At 46.2% G+C, this 19,843-nt stretch overlaps 2 protein-coding genes and 2 long non-coding RNA genes across 15 annotated transcripts in view; 1 reads left to right on the top strand and 3 right to left on the bottom strand.

The window, feature by feature from the left end:
- MAPRE1 (microtubule associated protein RP/EB family member 1) overlaps window positions 1-12,567 on the bottom strand; it is a 27,566-nt gene extending 14,999 nt beyond the window's left edge. Inside the window, exons 1-2 of one of the 4 annotated variants that reach the window (XM_070472539.1) lie at window positions 12,487-12,567; window positions 8,149-8,272 (exon numbers count right to left, since the gene is read on the bottom strand). In XM_070472539.1, the coding sequence (XP_070328640.1) occupies window positions 8,149-8,269 (121 nt within the window). In that variant the 5' untranslated portion in view covers window positions 8,270-8,272; window positions 12,487-12,567. Of the gene's footprint in view, window positions 1-8,148; window positions 8,273-11,075; window positions 11,176-12,002; window positions 12,109-12,452 lie in introns of those variants that run through there. The other 3 variants (XM_070472538.1, XM_070472541.1, XM_070472540.1) reach the window with 3 other exon arrangements.
- Window positions 115-8,141, bottom strand: LOC139036749 (uncharacterized). Its single transcript, XR_011489603.1, has 2 exons — window positions 6,704-8,141; window positions 115-3,027 (listed from the first exon to the last, which is right to left on the bottom strand). It is a non-coding gene; the product is annotated as an uncharacterized lncRNA (long non-coding RNA).
- Window positions 12,567-18,330, top strand: LOC110152321 (uncharacterized). The gene is made up of 3 exons (XR_002318336.2): window positions 12,567-13,842; window positions 14,927-15,148; window positions 15,549-18,330. It is a non-coding gene; the product is annotated as an uncharacterized lncRNA (long non-coding RNA).
- The window catches only part of DNMT3B (DNA methyltransferase 3 beta), a 34,223-nt gene continuing 32,653 nt past the window's right edge, over window positions 18,274-19,843 (bottom strand). For all 9 annotated transcript variants that reach the window (XM_020916178.2, XM_070472537.1, XM_020916175.2 and 6 more), the window contains one exon: window positions 18,274-19,843. In XM_020916178.2, the coding sequence (XP_020771837.1) occupies window positions 19,702-19,843 (142 nt within the window). In that variant the 3' untranslated portion in view covers window positions 18,274-19,701.

Raw genomic sequence — 19,843 nt, 5'->3', positions numbered from 1 at the left:
TAGCTAGGACTCACAGTGCAGCCAAGAAAAAGAAAAAAAAAGTAAACTTCCAAGAAAGGGGGAAAAAAGTAAATTTAATAAAGTAATACACATTAAAAATACATCTAGTAAAGATTTACACATGAAAATTGTATAACTTTATTCACAAGAGGAAAAAATGGAAGCAACCTGTATGTCCAACAGTAGGAGCAATCAGTTACATAAATTCTTAAGAGAATATTATGCAAGCAATCAAAGCACATTTTTTGGTGGGGTTTGGGGGAAGAGCTCAAGATTTAATGTTAAAAGAAAACTTAAGATACAAAAATATATCTATAACATGTCTTCATATATGTAAAAACATTCATCTTTATATGTATAGAAAAAAACTGGGAAAAAGCACAATGTATAAACCATACAAGGTTACTGTTTTGGAGATCAAATATGACTGAACATGGCCATCTCTGAGAGGTGGTACTGAATATATTATTTTTTAAAATTATATACAATGAAAATTACTTTTATAATAAGCACACAAAAGAAGATAAATGCTTAAAAGGAAAAAGTCAGGTGGTTTTTTACAAAAGGGCTCAAAACTCCTGACCTGTATATGTCTCAACTGGGTAAAGAAGAGGTTCAAAGGGGCTTTCCTTCCAGTCTCAGCCTAACAACAAAGTCTGGCAACACAAGCAGCACAAGGGGACTGCTCTCAGATGACCGCTGTCTCAATGCTTTGGGGCAGGAGAGCAGGTTCACGTAACCTGTGGCTGGGAGATGCAGACAGCCTTAGGGTGGGACCAATGTGTCATGACATCAACCACCAGGTCCCCGTTGACCACCACAGCCCCGTCCTACGAGATCTGTGCTACAAGCAGAGAACACACAGGGCACAATGCGGCCCCTGCGCCAGACGCCTGCACTATCTCAAGTACACAGGCTCTCGACCATTTTGGGCCAAGGCCCCTTGGAGAATTAGATGAAAGCTGAAGTCAACAATCTATGCAGGCCAGGACTTCCTTGGTGGTCCAGGGGCTGGCAAGTCCATCTGCCAATTTAGGGGACAAGGGTTTGATCCCTGGTCCAGGAAGATTCCGCATGCGGAGAGGTGCCACAACTACTGAAGCCTGTGCACCCTAGAGCCCACGCTCTGCAACAAGAGACGCCACAGCAATGACAAGCCTCTGCATGGCAACCAGAGAGTAGTCCCCCTCTCGCTTCAACTAGAGAAAGCCCACAAGCAGCAATGAAGATCCAGCACAGTCAAAAATTTATTAATTTTTAAAAAATTATTCATGTTGATGTATGGCAAAAACCACAATATTTTAATTATCCTCCAATTAATTTTTTTTAAATGAGTTTAGGTCTGAGAGTCTGACCAAGAGTCATCACCATAACTAAGAGTGAGGGGAAAAAGATTGAAAGAAAAAAAAGAATTCTACATAAGACAGATGCCCTATCAGAAAACTCCACATTAAGAACTCTCAAAAGTGTTACACACAGGAAACACACTCCATTAAATGCAAAAGTGCTCAGGCTTCAGGAGTAGGTGAGGCTTAAGTCATTTTAAATGATGAATACAATTTGGAAACAGTCCCTGTCCAGGCATCAAAAAAAATAAACAGCCAAAACAAGTCGGAAATGGAAGGCTGTAAGGCGTCATTAATGCAGGCATTAAAGGTCAGTCTGAAGACATCTTAACATGAGAAAAACTACCCTATCTTAATTTTAAAAGAAAGACAATTGTACAACATTGTGTGCTTGTATTTGATACCTACTACAACAGTCTGTAACAGCAACAGACTGGAAATAAATGAAATGTCCATTAACAGGGGACTGATTCAAAGAAATTATGGTACTACAGAGCCACAAAAGAAAAGAACATGACATACACTGCACGGACAATGGAACACTCTCCAGAATGTCCAATGTGCTCAAATACGGCCCCGCTTGTGTAAAACGGGAAAGAGAAGAACACGCACACAAGATGCGGACAGGTGGATGTTTCTGCTCCTACACACTCTCTCTGGAGGCCACCCAGCTGATGACACTGGTTACTTCTGCTCTTACTTTTCACAGGAAGGCTTTTCACTGTTTACCTTTTTGTTTCTTTTGAATTCTAAACCATTTTGAGACTTGGTTATTCAAAAAGTATGTCAATTACGTTTTAAAATTATGGAAAATACTGAAAATATAGCTAAAATGAGTAACCTTGGACAAGTTAGTTAACTTCTCTCAGTTTTTCTATCTATAACATGGGGATGACAGACCTTACCTTCCAGGTTACACAGGTGAAGCACTTTGGAAAGCGCCTGACCTATGGTAAGAGCTCAATAAATAAAACCTTAATTACAGGGAAAAATACAGTTAAAAGATAACAGTGATTATCACTTGTAATAAAACAGATAACAGTTTTATTCTTGTTTCTATGTTGTTGTTCAGTGGTAAGTTGTGTCCGACTCTATGCAACCCCAAGGACTGCAGCACACCAGGCTTCCCTGTCCTTCACTGTCTCCCAGAGTTTGTTCAAATTCATGTCCATTGAGTCAGTGACACTACCTAAACATCTCATCCTCTGCCACCACCTTCTTGTTTTTTGCCTTCAATCTTTCCCAGCATCAGGGTCTTGTCCAATGAGTCAGCTCTTCATATCACGTGGCCAAAGTATTGGAGCTTCAGCTTCAATCCTACCAATGAGTATTCAAGGTTGATTTCCTTTAGGATTGACTAGTTTGATCTCTTTGCACTTCAACAGATTTTCAAGAGTCTTCTCCAGCACATTTCCCAAAGCATCAATTCTTTAGCATTCAGTCTTCTTTCAGTCCAACACTCACAACCATACATAACTACTGGAAAAACCAAAGCTTTGACTCTATGAACCTTTATCGGCAAAGTGATGTCTCTACTCCTTAATATGCTGAATAGGTTTATCGCAGCTTTCCTTCCAAGGAGCAAGCATCTTTTAGTCTTGTGGCTGCAGTCACTGTCCACAGTGATTTTGGAGCCCAAGAAAATAAAATCGGTCACTGCTTCCAGTTTCTCCCCTTCTAGCTGCCATGAAATAATGGGACAGGATGCAAAGATGTTAGTTTTTTTAACGCTGTGCTTTAAGCTAGCTTTCTTTTTTAACACATTTCTATAAAGAAGACCTGATTACTTATACTCAGAAGAAAATAAGTTTGTCTTCTGCTTCAATTAACACAAAGAGGTACTTGAAGAATTAATTAAGCAAAAATAAATTTAAAGAGACAGCTCCGTGAGCAGAAGAGTAACTCAATAAAAATGGTCTCTTCAAAAGGCCGAAGACAACCACGGGACAGGGAGACAGGCGTGAAGGGCCCAGACTACCACGGGACAGGGAGACAGGCGTGAAGGGCCCAGACTACCACGGGACAGGGAGACAGGCGTGAAGGGCCCAGACTACCACGGGACAGGGAGACAGGCGTGAAGGGCCCAGACTACCACGGGACAGGGAGACAGGCGTGAAGGGCCCAGACTACCACGGGACAGGGAGACAGGCGTGAAGGGCCCAGACTACCACGGGACAGGGAGAGAGGCGTGAAGGGCCCAGACTACCACGGGACAGGGAGACAGGCGTGAAGGGCCCAGACTACCACGGGACAGGGAGACAGGCGTGAAGGGCTCAGACTACCACGGGACAGGGAGACAGGCGTGAAGGGCCCAGACTACCACGGGACAGGGAGAGATGTATGTAGGGCCCAGACTACCACGGGACAGGGAGACAGGCGTGAAGGGCCCAGACTACCACGGGACAGGGAGAGATGTATATAGGGCCCAGACTACCACGGGACAGGGAGAGAGGTGTGTAGGTCCCAGTTTGGAGGCCACTGTGGCAGCAGCCTGCAAACTGACAAAAGGCTACAGCCAGAAGACCCTACAGAAGCCCAAGAGAACTCTGAGTCAGCCTCAAAAGATGCTTCTCAGGCCTGAGACACGGGAAGAATGGTGGAATTAAGGTCCAAAATGGAAAAGGGAATCAACTTGACGAGAAAACAAAGTAGGAGACGCCTGGTCAGGAGCATGGTCTCACTCTCAGAACGGCTCCAGAACAAGACTGACAAGCTGTTTCATATAAATTCAAGGGCCACCAGGGTCCCACAGTAAGCTAAGGAAAAAGGAAATCTAGCATTTGCCTGGGAGCATCTGAACACCTCTTCCATTCAGCAGAGCATAGGAACTGTGAAGCTGGCTAGCCTGGACAGAAGGCAAGGAAGGGAGATCTGAGGACATTCACGCTCAGAGCACCACGCTGGGCCCTTGGAAAAGTGCAGAGGGGCCTGATCAGGGACTGGAACTGAAAGAAGACAGGAATGGAATGGAAAGCAATCAGCATTCTTCAACCCCCTCTCCCCACTCCAGTTTTTTGTTTTTTGGCCTTGCCACCAGGCTTGTGAGATTTAGTTCCCCAACTGGGGATTAAACCCAGGCCACAGCAGTGAAAGCCCCAAATCCTAACCACTAGTCTACCAGGGAAATATTTTTCTTTCTTTCCTTTCCTGATTCCCCCTTTTGACACAAGCGATCCCTCATCACAATCACTCTCTGTGATCAGGGTCTTTTTTCTTGATAACTATCATTCCAAAATATTTGATGACTAACTCTCCAAAACAGAGAGACTACAGAACACAACGAACCTTGAAACAACCAGCCAACCCTATCACTGAAGTCCTCCACACCTTATCTCACTACAAGAGCCAAGCAGAGGTTCCTTTCATCATTGCAGGAAGGGAGCCCATGACGCTGATAAAACTCAGCCACTTCACAGGCAGCCAGCACATGAACAGTGTAGAACCTCACGGCTTTGCCCTCTCAAGGGAAAAATCTATTCCTACCTCTCAAAGCTTGTGCATGGTCAGAGAATTCTGGTGTGCATGGCTCTCTGCTTAATGAAGGTAAGATCAGGAGGGACCAGGTACCAGTGATAAAGGTCCCTGGGATTCTCCTTAGGCCTCAGTAAACACAAGGATCTGAGGAGCCTCGCTTTCTCTCTGATTCCAATCCCCTGGGAGCAGACCTTCTTCAGGGACACAATGTCCACAGTTCATCCTGTTTAATCTCATACTGGAAGCTGAGACCCCATTTCCTAAACACCAACATGAAACACAATGCAACCTCTACATACTCAGAAAAGCCCCACACCACTCTCAATAGGGGAACAAGCTGTGAACAGAAGTTTGTTTTCAAATCACAGAAAGTATTCTGAATGTTTCACTGGGAAAAAGCACTTTATAATAAGAAAAATGGCAGGCAGCAGGCAAAATTCAAACTCTTCACAGATCTTTAATGAAACAATATCACTGTAATTGGTAAAATGTTTTACATTTGTTCACCTCTCTTCCAAATGCTTATTTTCAAAAGATACAGCATGGATGAACTTCCCTGGTGGTCCAGTGGTTAAGAATCCTCCTGCCAATGCAGGGGACACGGGTTCAACCCCTGCTCTGGGAAGATCCCACATGCCAAGGGCAACAAAGCTCAAATGCCACAACTACTGAGCCTACGATCTGCAACAAGAGAAGCCATGGCAACAAGAGAAGCCATGGCAACAAGAAGCCTGTGCATCCCAACTAGAGTATCCCCCACTCACTGCAACTAGAGAAAGCCCATGGGCAGCAATGAAGACCCAGTGCAGTCAAAAAATAAAATAAAAAGATAAAGCATGTACACAGCAGAAAGAGTATGGGCTGTGTGACCAGAAAGATCTGGATGCAAAATCAGGCTCTATAATGCATAAGCTGTGTCCCATGCAGGCTCCTCTGTAAAACAAGAATGTGTCCTGTCCCAGGGGCTGGTGCAGAATCCGTATCTGAGAGCTAATTTTACAGGTGAGTCTCACAACAGCCCAACAGGTGAACCAGATCCTACTATCCCAGTTTACAGGTGAAGAACCAGAACATCAGAGCCCCATCCAAAGTCACACGGCTCAGAGCAGACTTCGGTCTCTTCGTGCCCAGCCCGGACTACCGACGACAGCTCCCTGACTGAATGAGAGAAACCTGGAGCCAGATCAGCACACGTACACCTTACCTACACAGGAAAAGAGATCTCATTTTTTAATTAAGTGAAATACATCTTGAAATGTATTTATAGAAAGAGGCAAATTTCAGGGAGAAATTGCTGGTGAGAAAGCTGGCTCCAATCAAAATTAAGATGACCTCATCCCCCCCATTAGTCATTAATCACGGGGCAAACAAGTGCTTTAAAAGCCTCCAAGAAAAGGGGATGTGGTGGTGGAATGAAACTAGAGGAAAAGCAACACAGATCTAAGAGCACCTATGACTAACAGTGCAACTGAAGTTTAGTAGGCGTGACTCTTGGGCACCCGTCTCACTGTACAACTTCACAACGAGCCTCTCTGACCACGTATAAAACTGGGATTAAATCTCACAGGGCAAGTAACAAGAAAGACCAGCAAATGAAACTAAGACCAAGACTCAGCTGCAAAGTAAGGAAGTACAGAAGCTGAATTCATTTAGTAAATTTTCATATAAATGAAAGCAATAATTTTAAGGAGATCTGAATGGCACTAGTTGGTAAAAGAAAAGTCTGAAGAACAAGTACGGCAGAGGCCGAAGGACATGGGCTCTTGATTTCAAACATGGTTCAAGCCTCAAATCTATTCTTGGTTGTTTAACCCTATACTTATTATTCAATTTCTCTAAGCCCATTTTCTCATCCATAAAATAAGGTTAATAAACATGCCCACCTCACAGTTCAGTTCAGTTCAATTGCTCAGTTGTGTCAGACTCTGTGACCCCATGGACTTCAGCACACCAGGCCTCCCTGTCCATCACCACCTCCCGGAGTTTACTCAAACTCATGTCCATGAGTCGATGATGCCATCCAACCATCTCATCTGTCACCCCCTTCTCCTTCCGCCTTCAACCTTTCCCAGCATCAGGGTCTTTTCAGATGAGTCAGTCCTCCGCATCAGGTGGCCAAAGTATTGCAGTTTCAGCTTAAACATCAGTCCTTCCAATGAATATTCAGGACTGATTTCCTTTAGGATGGACTGGCTGGATCTCCTTGCAGTCCAAGGGACTCTCAAGTGTCTTCTCCAACTCCACAGTTGAAGAGCATCTATTCTTCAGCGCTCAGCTTTCTTTATAGTCCAACTCTCACATCCATACATGACTGCTGGAAAAACCATAGCCTTGACTAGATGGACCTTTGTTGGCAAAGTAATGCCTCTGCTTTTTAATATGCTGTCTAGGTTGGTCATAACTTTCCTTCCAAGGAGTAAGCGTCTTTTAATTTCATGGCTGCAGTCACCATCTGAAGTGATTCTGGAGCCCCAAAAAATAAAGTCTGTCACTGTTTACCCATCTATTTGCCATGAAGTGATGGGACCGGATGCCATGATCTTAGTTTTCTGAATGTTGAGCTTTAAGCCAACTTCTTCACTCTCCTCTTTCACTTTCATCAAGAGGCTACCTCACAGAGGTACAGTGATAAAAAGATATTTGAAAGCACTTACATAACCCTGGCACACAAGTGTTCTATTAAATAACTGTTGTTATGATTACTAGGAGAAGCTGAAGATTCTAATTCTCCACCCCAAGATCAAGATAAGAATTCAAGTAGCAGCAAGATATACAGCTCCTCCTTCTTCATCATATTCTTGACCCCACCTCCTATCTAGGGTAAATCCAATTTTGATAACCCTAACAGATAATGGATGTTCTTGTTTTAAATCAGCATTTCTCTGTTAGATTCTTAATAAACAGTAGTTCAATAAAGTTGTGGCTGAAATGGCAAACCAGCCTGACTTTGGTCTTGAGTTATGTGGGAGTAAGAAACGCCACTGATAAACTAATACAGAACTAGAACAATTACAATTATTGTCCTCAAATAAGTCACTTCAAATCTGGATGCAAACACTGCAGATGGAACAGCTGAGGCTAAGTAAGCCGCAGGCCTCGGAATGGAGCTGCTACAGCGGGAGACAGTGGACATACAGGCCAGAAGAGAGCAGGCTCCTTCCAAGCAGTCCCACTCACAAGTGGAACCAAGGCAGGGCTGAAACAAACAGAGCAGCCCTAAAACAGAACCTGAACCTATGGCTTTTGCAATCAGACATGGACCGACCTGTGCATCCCTGAAGGACCCACAGGCTTTCCTGGGGAAAGGTGTCTACTGAACTTCTCTTACCTGAGCACAACTGTTCGATCTTTGTCAGATTCAACTGCAGAGACTCATTGATCCAGGCTAGCATGTCATGTCGACTGAGGTTATCGCTGGTGACCGACGTTGAGTACACGTTCACTGCCATCTTCTACAGCATGTGAGAAAAGAGAAGGGATCACATTATTGGGCAGTAAGAAAGCGCAAGCATTTCCTGGAGTCACCAGAGCAGAAGTGTAACGACACTCAATTTGGAAGCCTCACCCCCATTTTTCTCCAAGACGCCAAATCAAAGACCTAGGATTCCAGTCACAAGCCTAGATTTCCAGGAGTAAACAAGACCTGAAATGAATGGCTCAACACCAGCCAGCCTAAAATTCAGGCCCTATTTTAATGTGATTGGTATAAAAATGTGCTCCGCTTAGAAAACATCAATTCATTTATCCATTAATGTATCAAAATGTTTACACCAGTTTTCTTCAGATGGGGGGCTTTTTATTAACTTCTCTTTATAGTTTCCACTAGGAGGTTCTCCAAATTTTCTTAAAGACTATGTCCACTTTTACAATCAAAAAAGTAACCTTTGCTATAACCTAAGTACTACAGAGGTGGTGGCAAATACCTCACAGAGCAGAGTCCTTAGTAAAATTCTCTGCTGAACCTACTGAGGACAGGAGGCCATCTGCAGGCCTACTAAGCACCAGGAACTTAGCAAACACTTGGCTAAGTGAGACGCTTAAGCAGAGTGGCTACAGCCCCGTGAACAGGAGGGTGAGGAGGAACAGAAGTGGGAAAAGTGAAGAAGCCAGATCCTGTTAGGACTCTGCAGGCATGATGAGGAGTTCAGATGTTATCCCTTAACTGTTCAAGAATGCCTTGCTGGGATTTAAATGGGGGAGAATCACATTTAAGTTTGAAAAAGGTCACCAACTGCTGGTGAACAGATAATGGGAAGAGAAGACTCAAACAATAAGGGCAGGTGGATCCAGACCTAAATGAAATTCCTGGGCAATTACCATGAGGACTCATGACTACAAAACAGCAGTTCCCAACCTTTTTGACACCAGGGATTGGTTTTGTGGAAGACAGTTTTTCCATGGACAGACTGGGGAAAGGGGGGAGGGGGTAGGCAGGATGGTTTTCGAATGATTCAAAGTGCATTACATTATTGTGCACTTTATTTCTAGTATTATTATATCAGCTCCACCTCAGATCATCAGGCATTAAATCCTGGAGGTTGGGGACTCCTGCTATAAAATACTAAATTTCACAATGACCAACACTTGTAATTTTCCTCATTTCATGTGACATCAATATGATCAATGGGGGAAGAAAAACTCAGGACAATTTGGAACCACCATGGGACTCTGAGCGCTCCTCCACCAAGGGACTAGCTAGTCTTCCCTTGCGTCTCCAGCACACCTCACAAGTCAAACAGCTACAGAATGTGAGGGCCGGAAATGATGGAGATCTACCACACAACCTCCTCTTTAGGAACAGGCCTGGAGAGATAACTGACTTATCAGGCTTGTGCCCTCACACCCCATACTCCCCCTTCCCCCAAGGACTTGGCACAGCACATTACACACAGTGGGCTCAGTAAAGGCTACTTGTTTTCAGGCTCACAGGCCAGTGTCAAAGAGAGAAAAATGTGTCTCAGAAAGCAAATTATCAACTCTCTTACCTAAACTCAGATGATAAAACCATGATATACAAGAAGTCAATACAATTTAGTTCCTGACTCCACTGGGAAATTAATCCCTATGTTCCCACAGCACTTCATTCAAACCTCTGCAACTGTCATTATCTCTCCATTTCTGACTCGTTCCCAGATGGGATCTGAACCAGTAGGAAATTCGCACTATGCAAAGAGCTGAGTATTTGAAGCCTGGGTTTGAACATGAGGCTCTCACTCAGTTGTACGAACCTGGGCCAAGTTACTTAGCTTCAATACACCTCACTTATTTTGTGAGTGAATGCCCCCCATCTGAGGTGAGGTTTAAATGAGGTAAGGCACAAAAACTGGTTTGGTATTAAACAAACAAGTCCAGGAGAGGGGCGTGTCTCATTTATCCTATCTCCAGTGCCAAAAACAGCACCTGAGACCTGTCACTACCATCTCTCACCTCCATCCACTGCAACATACGTCAAATTAGTCTCTGTCTCAAACTGTTTTTATACAGCAGCCAAGGAGAATTTTCTGAATCAAAAATCAGACCAAGTGACTCCTGTGTTTAAAATCCCTAAAGGAAGAAAAGAAGTGCAGACTGTGTGGTACCAAAGAGAGACACATGCAAATAAAAACCACCACAGTCCCAGGGTGAGCACCTGTAATCCATTTTGGTGACATTCATACATACATCCATCAGATACTGTATGTATCATGCTGCCATAAAATGTAAGCAGCTGGTAAAGCCACGTGTGTCTCTTGACCACACCTCAGCTCAGTAAACGTTAATGGCCTTTCCTCATCATAAATTTAAAACTCTTTCATTAGCAGCACATTAATACCTGGCCCCATGTGCTCCGCAAACTCAGCAGCCACTAAATACATGGGGCTAGGCACCCTGTGGATGTGCAATAAACATCCACTGACTCAACTATTTAATTTGCTCTTCCAGGCAGTCAAAAGAGACCAGCTCTCAGAGCCTCAGCTACAGCTAGCTAGCTCTCTCTTCCTCCATAGGATTCCTCTGCTTGACCTCAATGGAAGAAAGGCCCCATGATCACCACACAAACCTCACCCCTCCTTGATCCACCTTTAAACTTCCTTGAAAAAGCATTCCCTTACGTCTCCATATATACCCTCTCCTAAAGGCTCCCAAACCCACCCCAATTCAAAGCTGGCTGATAAGCACTTATTACTTTCAAGGTACCATACTCAGCACTATGGAATGGGGGGGTGTGACCCCTCCCCCCCAAAAAAGCAATGTGGCCCTAGGTAAATACCTCACCTTTCCAGATCACAAATAGCTCATTTGCTCATCCCGAGGAGGCAGTGAGGATTAACTAAGACTCTAAGTGAAAAACAAAGCATGTCCTAAGCTTCCCTATGTGCCAGAAACCGCTACACATTTCTTAGCCACAGAAACTGTATACATATATACACCATCATAAAGGGCACATTGGAAACACATTGTCTAGATCTGTCTAGGGAAGCAGTGTAATACAGAGATTAAGGGCCTGGACTCAGAGTCACAGACTTGGGTTCAGCCACTTGCTGGACACCATAAAGCAAATAACCTCTCAGAGTCTCGGTCCCCTAATTTGTAAAATGAAGATAAAATCTGTTAAGAGACAAGCACAATATTAAATGACATTAAACCACAGAACACCTGGCACACAGCAAGTGCCCAATTACCAAAGAGCTGCTATTATCACTTTTCTTAGAGATACCCCAACTGAGAGGTGTATGGCAGGCCTGGTGCATCTTCCTTCAATGGACTTCAGGAGTTTCATTCCCAAAATGGAGCAGAGGCCCAGCTCTGCTCTGCAGCACCCCAGATCAGTTGTGAAACAGGGACTGAAAAAGCACTGTTCATATCACCCTATTACACAGTCTCGCCAGTGATCATATGAAATTCTTTCCCATGTATTAATTTTCTCATTTCCATGTATTTTTTAATTTTCGGTCTCCCCACCACAATGTAGACTACTAGAAAGCAGGCCTTTGCCCTCCTACTCCTGGGGGGTATAGCCAGTGCTTAACACAGTGCCTAGAGCTCAATGGACGCTCAACAAATACTGATGAAGAAAGGAAGAAGTCCAGGGAGCTGGCTTGCTTTTCGCCATACTCGGGGACAAGCCCTTGTTACGTGTAGTATTATCTTTCTCCCGCGTTTTACAGATGAAGAAACAGAGGCCCAGAGAGGTTAAAGCACCTGCCCAAGGTCGCACAGCAGGGAATTCAATACTCCAAAACCTGGACTCTTAAATCATCAGGCGGCCCCGTCTCCTACAGTGGGGGGGTCCTCAGAACTTCCAGCAGGCCCACTCCAACCCCACACACGCCCCCTACCCGGCCCAACCACCCAGAAACCTCCTGCCTCCTGTCCTGGTTCCACGCCTAGGCCGCGGCCCATAAGCCCCCACGCCGCCGAGGGGCAGCCCCCACTTCCGGCCCGACGCCCCGCCCCCCGCGGAGCGAAGAGCGCGCGCCCCCCAGCCCGCGCTCGCCGGGTCACGGCCCCGCCCTTCCCCCAACCGGCCCGAACCGCACCGCCGCGGGGAGCGGCCACAGCACTGCCCCCGAGGCCCGCTGGCGCTCGGCTCGGCTCGAGGCCCGCCCAGCCGCCCCCCAGCCACCGTCCCGTGCCCGCTAGCCGGCTCACCGGCTCTCGGTTGGACCGCGTCCGCTGCCCGTACCCGGCTCCAGTTCCGTCTTCGTCTCGTTCAAACCGCCTGACCCCGCCCGCCCGCCCGCGCGATGACCTCACACGCACCCCCCCCCTTACGCGCCGACGTAAAGGCTCGTCATCGCCCGCCGGCTCCTTTTATAGAGAGGGACGAAGCCGCGCGCTGAGGGCGGAGCCCGAAGCTTGATCGACGGCTGGAGTGCCATAGGGGCGGGGCGCCGGCTGCCGGGGCCAAGCAACTGCGCGAGGTCTGCCGCAACCAATGAGATCCCACCTCGGGCAGATGTGACCCCGCCTAGAAGGCGGGATCCAGTTACAAATTCTCCACCCCAGTAGCCAAAAAATTGGTTTTACAATGAATTTCTACAAAAAATGGATTATTAGATTAAAAAAATCGATAGTCGCTTTGAGGAAGGACTTAAAAGTCACATTAGAGACATATTCTGTGGCTTTTCTTTCTAGAAATGACCCTGTAATCTCATCATCCGTTTTTTTTCTTAGTATAGTCATCCCGTTTAATTGTTTATGGCTTTATTGTCTGCATTTCCGTAAGTTCCACGGAAGAAGAATCTTCTCAATCCTGTTCCCACGGTGTCCAAGAGCCTGATATTTGGAGTCTTAGAGACTTGTTCAAAGAATGAGTTACACCCACTTCACAGAAGGGAAAACTGAGGGTCAGAGAGATCCGTTGCCCTGCATCACAAAGATTGATCCAGGTTTTCAGCTGGTTTTCTTATCAAAGTATCATTGATTCATGTGTTCAGCAAATATTTCTTTTCCCTGATTAATCAAACCCTAGAGATTTGGCGGTAACTAAGAAACAGACATAGCCTCTGAGCTCTTAAAGTTTCCAATCTGTCAGGGAAGGCAAAAGCACATCACTAATTACACATCACTATTTAAGTACAAGGGCTTCCCTGCTGGCTCAGCGGTAAAGAACCAGCCTGCAATGCAGGAGACATAAGAGACACTGGTTGGATCCCTAGGTTGGGAAGATCCCCTGGAGGAGGAAATGGCAATCTACCCCTGTATTCTTGCCTGGAAAATGCCATGGACAGAGGAGCCTGGCGGGCTACGGTCCAGAGGGTCACAAAGAGTCAGACACCACTGAGCACAATGAGCATGTTTAATTACAAACCAGACTTAGTTAGACAGGAACGGGCTGTGGCAGGAGAGATAGCACCTGCGTTGCAAGGAGTAGGGGCCTAGAGGCCTCTTCTGGGCTGGATCTCACCCAAGTAGTTGCTGAAGCAGGGGGAGATGTTCAGGGAAGACTGGGTTAGGAAGCTGGGGCAGGAGCTATTTATCAACTGGTCTGGAGGCATTTCAATATTTTAACCACCAGTACTGCTGGATTGTCTTGCTGGTAAGTAGTGCTCCAAGAGTACACAGCAGGAAAAAACCTGACCTCACCTAAACAGTGTGGGAAGGCTTCCTAGAGATGATACTTGCCCTAAAATATAAGATGTTAACTTAGCGAGAGTTAGGGTAGAAAGGCAAACAAAAAGGATGCAGCAAAGAACCCTGTAACAAATGATTATAGTAATAGTAGTAATAGTAGCACTATATGGATAATTGAATAAAGATAAGTCATAAGTGATTTGGGCATTTGTGTTAATTACCCCCAACTTATACACAAGGATGTTAAGTTTCCAGTGCTTTCAGTAAATTTTGTAAGTAGCAAAGACACCAGGTTTGGATTCAAATCCTGACTCTGCTAGGGGTTAGAATCAAACGAGATGTATGTAGTGTTCTTAGACCACTCCTCGCACATAGTATATGCTCAATCAATGTTAACGATTTCAAAGTCCCTTTCAGTTGATGTCAATATTCAATTTCTGTCAACTGATATGCTGTCAGCAGTACCTGAAAGCCATTTGGGGTGGAGGAGGAATGGGTGTGGGAGATGAAAGTCAAGTCAAGAAGGGCCTCAGGTGTTGGACTAGCATTCGAACCTGGTTCTGGAGACACAGGACATCCCAGGTCTCTGAACTAGAGCCTCAGAAATAAAACTCATCTGCCCTCCCAGGCAGCAGCAACCCAAAGAGATGAGAAAGGGCCACGTGACCTACTTAGGCTCCACCCTCCTACCTGAGAAGGGGGTTAAGCCAAGGTTGTCTGAGTCACATTAAGCTCTAACTGTGAAAGACCAGAGGGTAAAAAGAAAAAAGAATTTCCATCCAGTAGGACAAAGTTGGGAGATTTTACTATGTGCTTTTAAGTGACTTTTAATATATGCGGTAATCTCTAAACTGTAAGTCTCCTCCCTGAAAACAAAATAAAAAACTATGACTTCAAACCTGAGTTTCCCAAATGTATGACAAGCTTATTGAACTAAAAACTGGTGTTAGGAGGGCTCATCTGCCTTGAGCACCTCACAAGCTCATGGAAGAGATGGGTACAAAAATAAGTAACACAGAGTACTTTGTGCTGAGATATTCTTCTATCAGTCCACAGGGAAGGACAGCTCAGATTAGAGGATGTCTCTTAGTGCTGCCTAGAATGGGGGCAAGGAAGTCTTCCTGGAAGAGGTGAGAACTGAAGGACCAGGCAGAGGGGAGAAGGCTGTTCTGGGGAGAGAACAACATGCGCAAAGACTCAGTGAGCAGCCACCAAATCCAGTTAATAAACAGAAAGAAGAAAGGAAAGAAAGCAGAAAGGAGAGAAGGAAGGTAAGTTGGAAAAAAGTAAGAGAAGGAAGCAAGAAAGGTCAATTATATCATAGGCTGCAAAGGGCAGCAGGTAATTTCAGAATCCAGACACACACACATACACACATATACAGATGCAGGGGAGTCCAATGGAATCACAAAACAGATTTCAACTCACAACTTCTTTGCACTGGCTGTGTGACCTTGGGTACTCACTTCTGAGTCTCAGTTCTTTTACCTGGGACCATGGTAACTACTGCCTCACTTCAGGGTTGCTGGGAGGACTCTAGACAGTAAACAATAAAGCAGCTGCTGTGTACTTAGCACTCACTACCCACAAGCACTCTGCATGTGCTTCACACACACTGAATCACTTGACCCACACATCAGCCTTATGAAGTTATTATCCTTGTCTTAACAGCTGCATAAACGGAGGCTCAGAGGGGCTACGGAGCACATTCAAGGTCACAAGCTAGGAGGAGGTAAAGCGAGGAGAGGCATCCAGTCTGGCTGCAGGAAGGAAGGAGCAACCAAGCACAAGCCTGGAACAGAAAATCACTCAAGAGCCGGTTGACTGGAAAACCAGAGGGACTGAAGTAGCGTGGGGGACCCCCTCTGTCCAGTGCCGATCTCCCACCAAATAACCATGGAACTGTTCAGAGGTCAGTCAAGCACCCCCAGGGAAGATCCCTTTCACAGATCTCTGGGGTACCAGACTCCAAAGCCACCCATACTCACTCTCCCTAACAAGGAGCAAGGGGACCCCAACATGTTGAGGGTGGGCTGATGGACACAATTTCAGCACCAAATACTGCTGGTGCTCAGCTCTTTTGCAACACCTAGATGAAAATTACCTGTCCTTCTTTTTTTAAGATTTTATTAATACATTAATATTGGATGTTACCATCACTATAAGGGTTTTGTTATCACAATGCCATTCAGTACATGTGAGGGCTTACTGTGTGCCAGGCACCAGGCAAAACAACTTACCCAGGTTACAGCCTTGAACATTCACAGCAGCCCTAGGAAGCATGTAGGATTTATGATCCTCACCTTTTAGAGATGGAAAGTTCCAAGGATCACCTGCCCAAAGCGATACAACATGTGAGCCCCCAGATACAGCCCCAGGCAACCAGAAGATATTTTCAGAAAAGGTCTACTTGTAGTACCAACCCCAGCTGCTTCCCCAAGATCAGAATGTCCATCACATTCTCCACTTGGCCCCAGTCCTAGGAGCACTGAGATCCAAACCTGGCCCGCATCTTGAGAAAACAGAGAACTGCCCCCCAACAGACCCTCCAAGGTCTCCCTTAAGGCTGCTCACAAGCAGGCCACAACACCCCTCACCTGGAGGGCTAGTCCATCTCCTCTCTTGGGGTTTCGAGGCCGAGGCTGTTTATTTCGCTTCATCCTGTCCTGGCACTTGGTGCAGCACTGAATACAAGATGGCTTAATAAGGCAACCAAGGCCCCTGGGGCCTCAACACCTGAGCAGAGCACCAGCAGGATTGGCTTGCTAATTGCCAATGTCTCACCATGGTGACCTGCACCCGGGCTGTTCTGCCTAAGCTAAGTCACTTCAGTTGTGTCTGACTCTGTGCAACTGCAACCCCATAGACGGCAGCCCACCAGGATCCCCCGTCCCTGGGATTCTTCAGGCAAGAACACGGGAGTGGGTTGCCATTTCCTTTTCCATGTTCTAGCCTAGTGGTGCCTAAAAAGTTTCTCATGCTCCACTCCAACTCTGGGCCAGATTATTTCTGAACTTGCTTTTGAGTTATTAAGGCTCATCACTCCAATAGTGGGCTTCCCAGGTGGCTCAGTAGTAAAGGAGCTGCCTGCCTGCCTGCCAATGCAGGAGACGCAGGTTCACTCCCTGGGTTGGGAAGATCCCCTGGAAAAGGAAATGGAAGCCCACTGCTGTATTCTTGTCTGGAAAATCACATGGACAGAGAAGCCAGGTGGGCGACAATAAGAGGACTGCAAAAGAGTAGGACACAACTTCAGCGACTGAACAGCAAACTTAATCATGGAGATGGCAGTGATTACAGCCAAGCTTATGTGAAGATACTGAGGCTCAGAGTCATGCCAACTGAGATATTCAACTGATGCACAAGGGCATCCCTTTTTCCTCTAAAGGAACCAGATGACCAATATTAACCTCTGGAAAGCTACTGGAATCTTCATCAGGACCGTTTCACTGACCAAAGGCTAGAGGTAGTGACACAGAATTATGACATGATGGACTCTGGGCTTTGGGTGGGAAACCTGGCTGGGTGGACCCAGGTGAATTACTGAAGGGAGTTGCAATGTTAAGCTTACAATGGCAAGAAACACAGTCCACCCAAAGAGCTGGGGGCCACAGGCAGCTATGTTAAAAATTGATCCTGGGTCATTCCCCAGGAGTCTCCCCTCACTGGAACCAACTCCCCTCACTGACCATGGCTCAGTTATGACATGACAACTTAGGAGCAGTGGAACAAACTTTGGGAGAAGCCTACAAAGGGATAAGGAACTGGACGGTCAGCCCTGGGATTTGACTCATCTCAACCAGCTACCCAATAGCTGTGAGAATTAACCTGGACATGACTGTTCCAGACATCAAGGCTTTCAATGAACTTGTTATTTATTTGCGGAAACAAGGTTTAGATATCCATTCACTATCCCAGATTGGTCCTTGGATGGGCATAGAGGAATTCTCAGGCTCCACTTCAGAGTTAATGCATCAGAAACTCTGGGGGTAGGTCTTGTTCTCCACTGAACAAGCCTTACAGGGGATGCCTGTTACAGGGGATGTTGGAGTTTGGGGACCATTGTACTAGACTTGGGGGGCACCTGTGGTACTTAAAAGGTGGCTCAGAATCCACCTTCAATGCAGGAGACACTCCCCTGGGTTGGGAAGATCCCCTGGAGAAGAAAGTGGCAACCACTCCAGTATTTTTGCCTGGAGAATCCCATGACAGAGAAGCTGGGTGGGCTATAGTCGGACACGAATGAAGCAACTTAGCATGCATGCACAACTCAGCTTGCATGCACATGAAACTTCTGCACTGGACTTGAAGGTGGGTAATTTCAACCATCCACCTTTCCACTTTTCCTCACATGCCCCACCCATTTGATCTGCAAAAGAACAAAAGGGACACCAGATTGTTAGAGAAATACTGATTTTAATTCAACATAAGGTAAACTCTAGGCATCTGTCATCTTTCAGCCTAAAAATTAGCAAAACTGTTGAAACAAGGCACAATTTTTCCCCATACTTGTTACGTGGCTCCAGTTACAAAAAAAAATTATGAAAATGTTTAAACAAAAATAGAAGTCTGAGATTTTTTTTAAAAAGTGAATAAAAAAACCTCCCACAAAACCTGTCAACATTGTTCCTTATTCTACAAAATAGCACCAGTAAGAGTAAAAAGGTGTTAAAAACCATTACGACAGCATTTCTGAAATGCAGCTTGTCTGACCTCCCACTCCCCCTAAAAAAAAAAAGATTTATCGATTCACCTTGGAATAAAAAAGGACTTTAAAATCTCAGGAGGGAGGGAGGGTTGAGCTTTTATTGCAGTTTTCCCCCTGCAGTCTCTTAGAGAAGGGGAAAGTGCGAGGACTGTGCTTCTGCCCCTGGCTGAGAAGTTGGGGTGTCACACTGGGGACCTGTGCCTGCAGAGTAGCCTGGAGGGGTACGGGGTGGGGTGGGGGGAGGGTCTTATGTAAGCTTCCTCCTCCTCTCACATGGGTATAAAGGGGGAAGACAGTGAGAAGCCATACCTGTCTATACCAACATATGGCAGCTTATAAACCCAGCCCACCCCTTCCTGAGTTTCCAGAGGGTTCTATTGCAGTCACTGGGAGGGACTTAGCTAAGGGTAGCCCTGCCCTCGGATTTATGGGAAAAACATAGCCCTGAATGTGATGATGATGTCATCCCTGCTGAAATCATCATCCTTGTGGAAAATACTCTAAATGGGCTAGAGATCCCAGCCCTTTACACTGAGGTGGGGGCGGGGGAAGAGGGGTGGACAACGAGCCAGGGAAAACTCAAGACAGACATGGACATCATGTCCTCTTATGCTAGCCCTAGAAAAAAAAACATACTGGGCCCTTCAAAGGTCCCTTAGCTACCTGTCTACCGCTGCACACTCCTGCAAACAAGGAGCTACAGACATTTTAAAAAATTAAAGTCTTGCAGTAACTGTCTTGGGTGATTTTTCAGCGTCAACCTGAGTCTTGGAGAGCTGTCGGCACTGTGATTTTGGTATCTTAGCCATCGTTTCTCTGAGCGGTAAACCCAGAAAGGAGGGGAAAAAAAAAAAAAGCCATCTTACTACCTATTTCAAGTTTTAAAGTTTTAGGAGAAGATAAAACGAGCACCATGTCTGGCCACTCCGAGTGGCCAGGTCTGTATTGTGCAGAAGGAGGTGGCACCTCGGGGTCCCCCCGGCCAGGAAGGGGACAGGCAGCTCTGCTCCCGACGAGGTGCTCGGCGCGCCCCCGCAAGCGCAGCTGGGCTGGCCAGGGCAGAGCCAGGCTGCACCCCCGGGCTGTGGCTCTGCCCGGCGCCCCGGCGCCCGGGGGCTATTCACAGGCAAAGTAGTCCTTCAAGGGCGCGAAGAGGTGTCGGATGACGGGCACGCTCCAGGACCTCCCCAGCAGCTTCTGCCGGGCCACGCGGCCCATGTTGGACACGTCCGTGTAGTGCACAGGGAAGCCGAAGATC

This window comes from Odocoileus virginianus, chromosome 9 (assembly GCF_023699985.2).
Source record: "Odocoileus virginianus isolate 20LAN1187 ecotype Illinois chromosome 9, Ovbor_1.2, whole genome shotgun sequence".
Classification (NCBI taxonomy): domain Eukaryota; kingdom Metazoa; phylum Chordata; class Mammalia; order Artiodactyla; family Cervidae; genus Odocoileus; species Odocoileus virginianus.
This window is presented reverse-complemented; position numbering and strand designations above follow the sequence as displayed.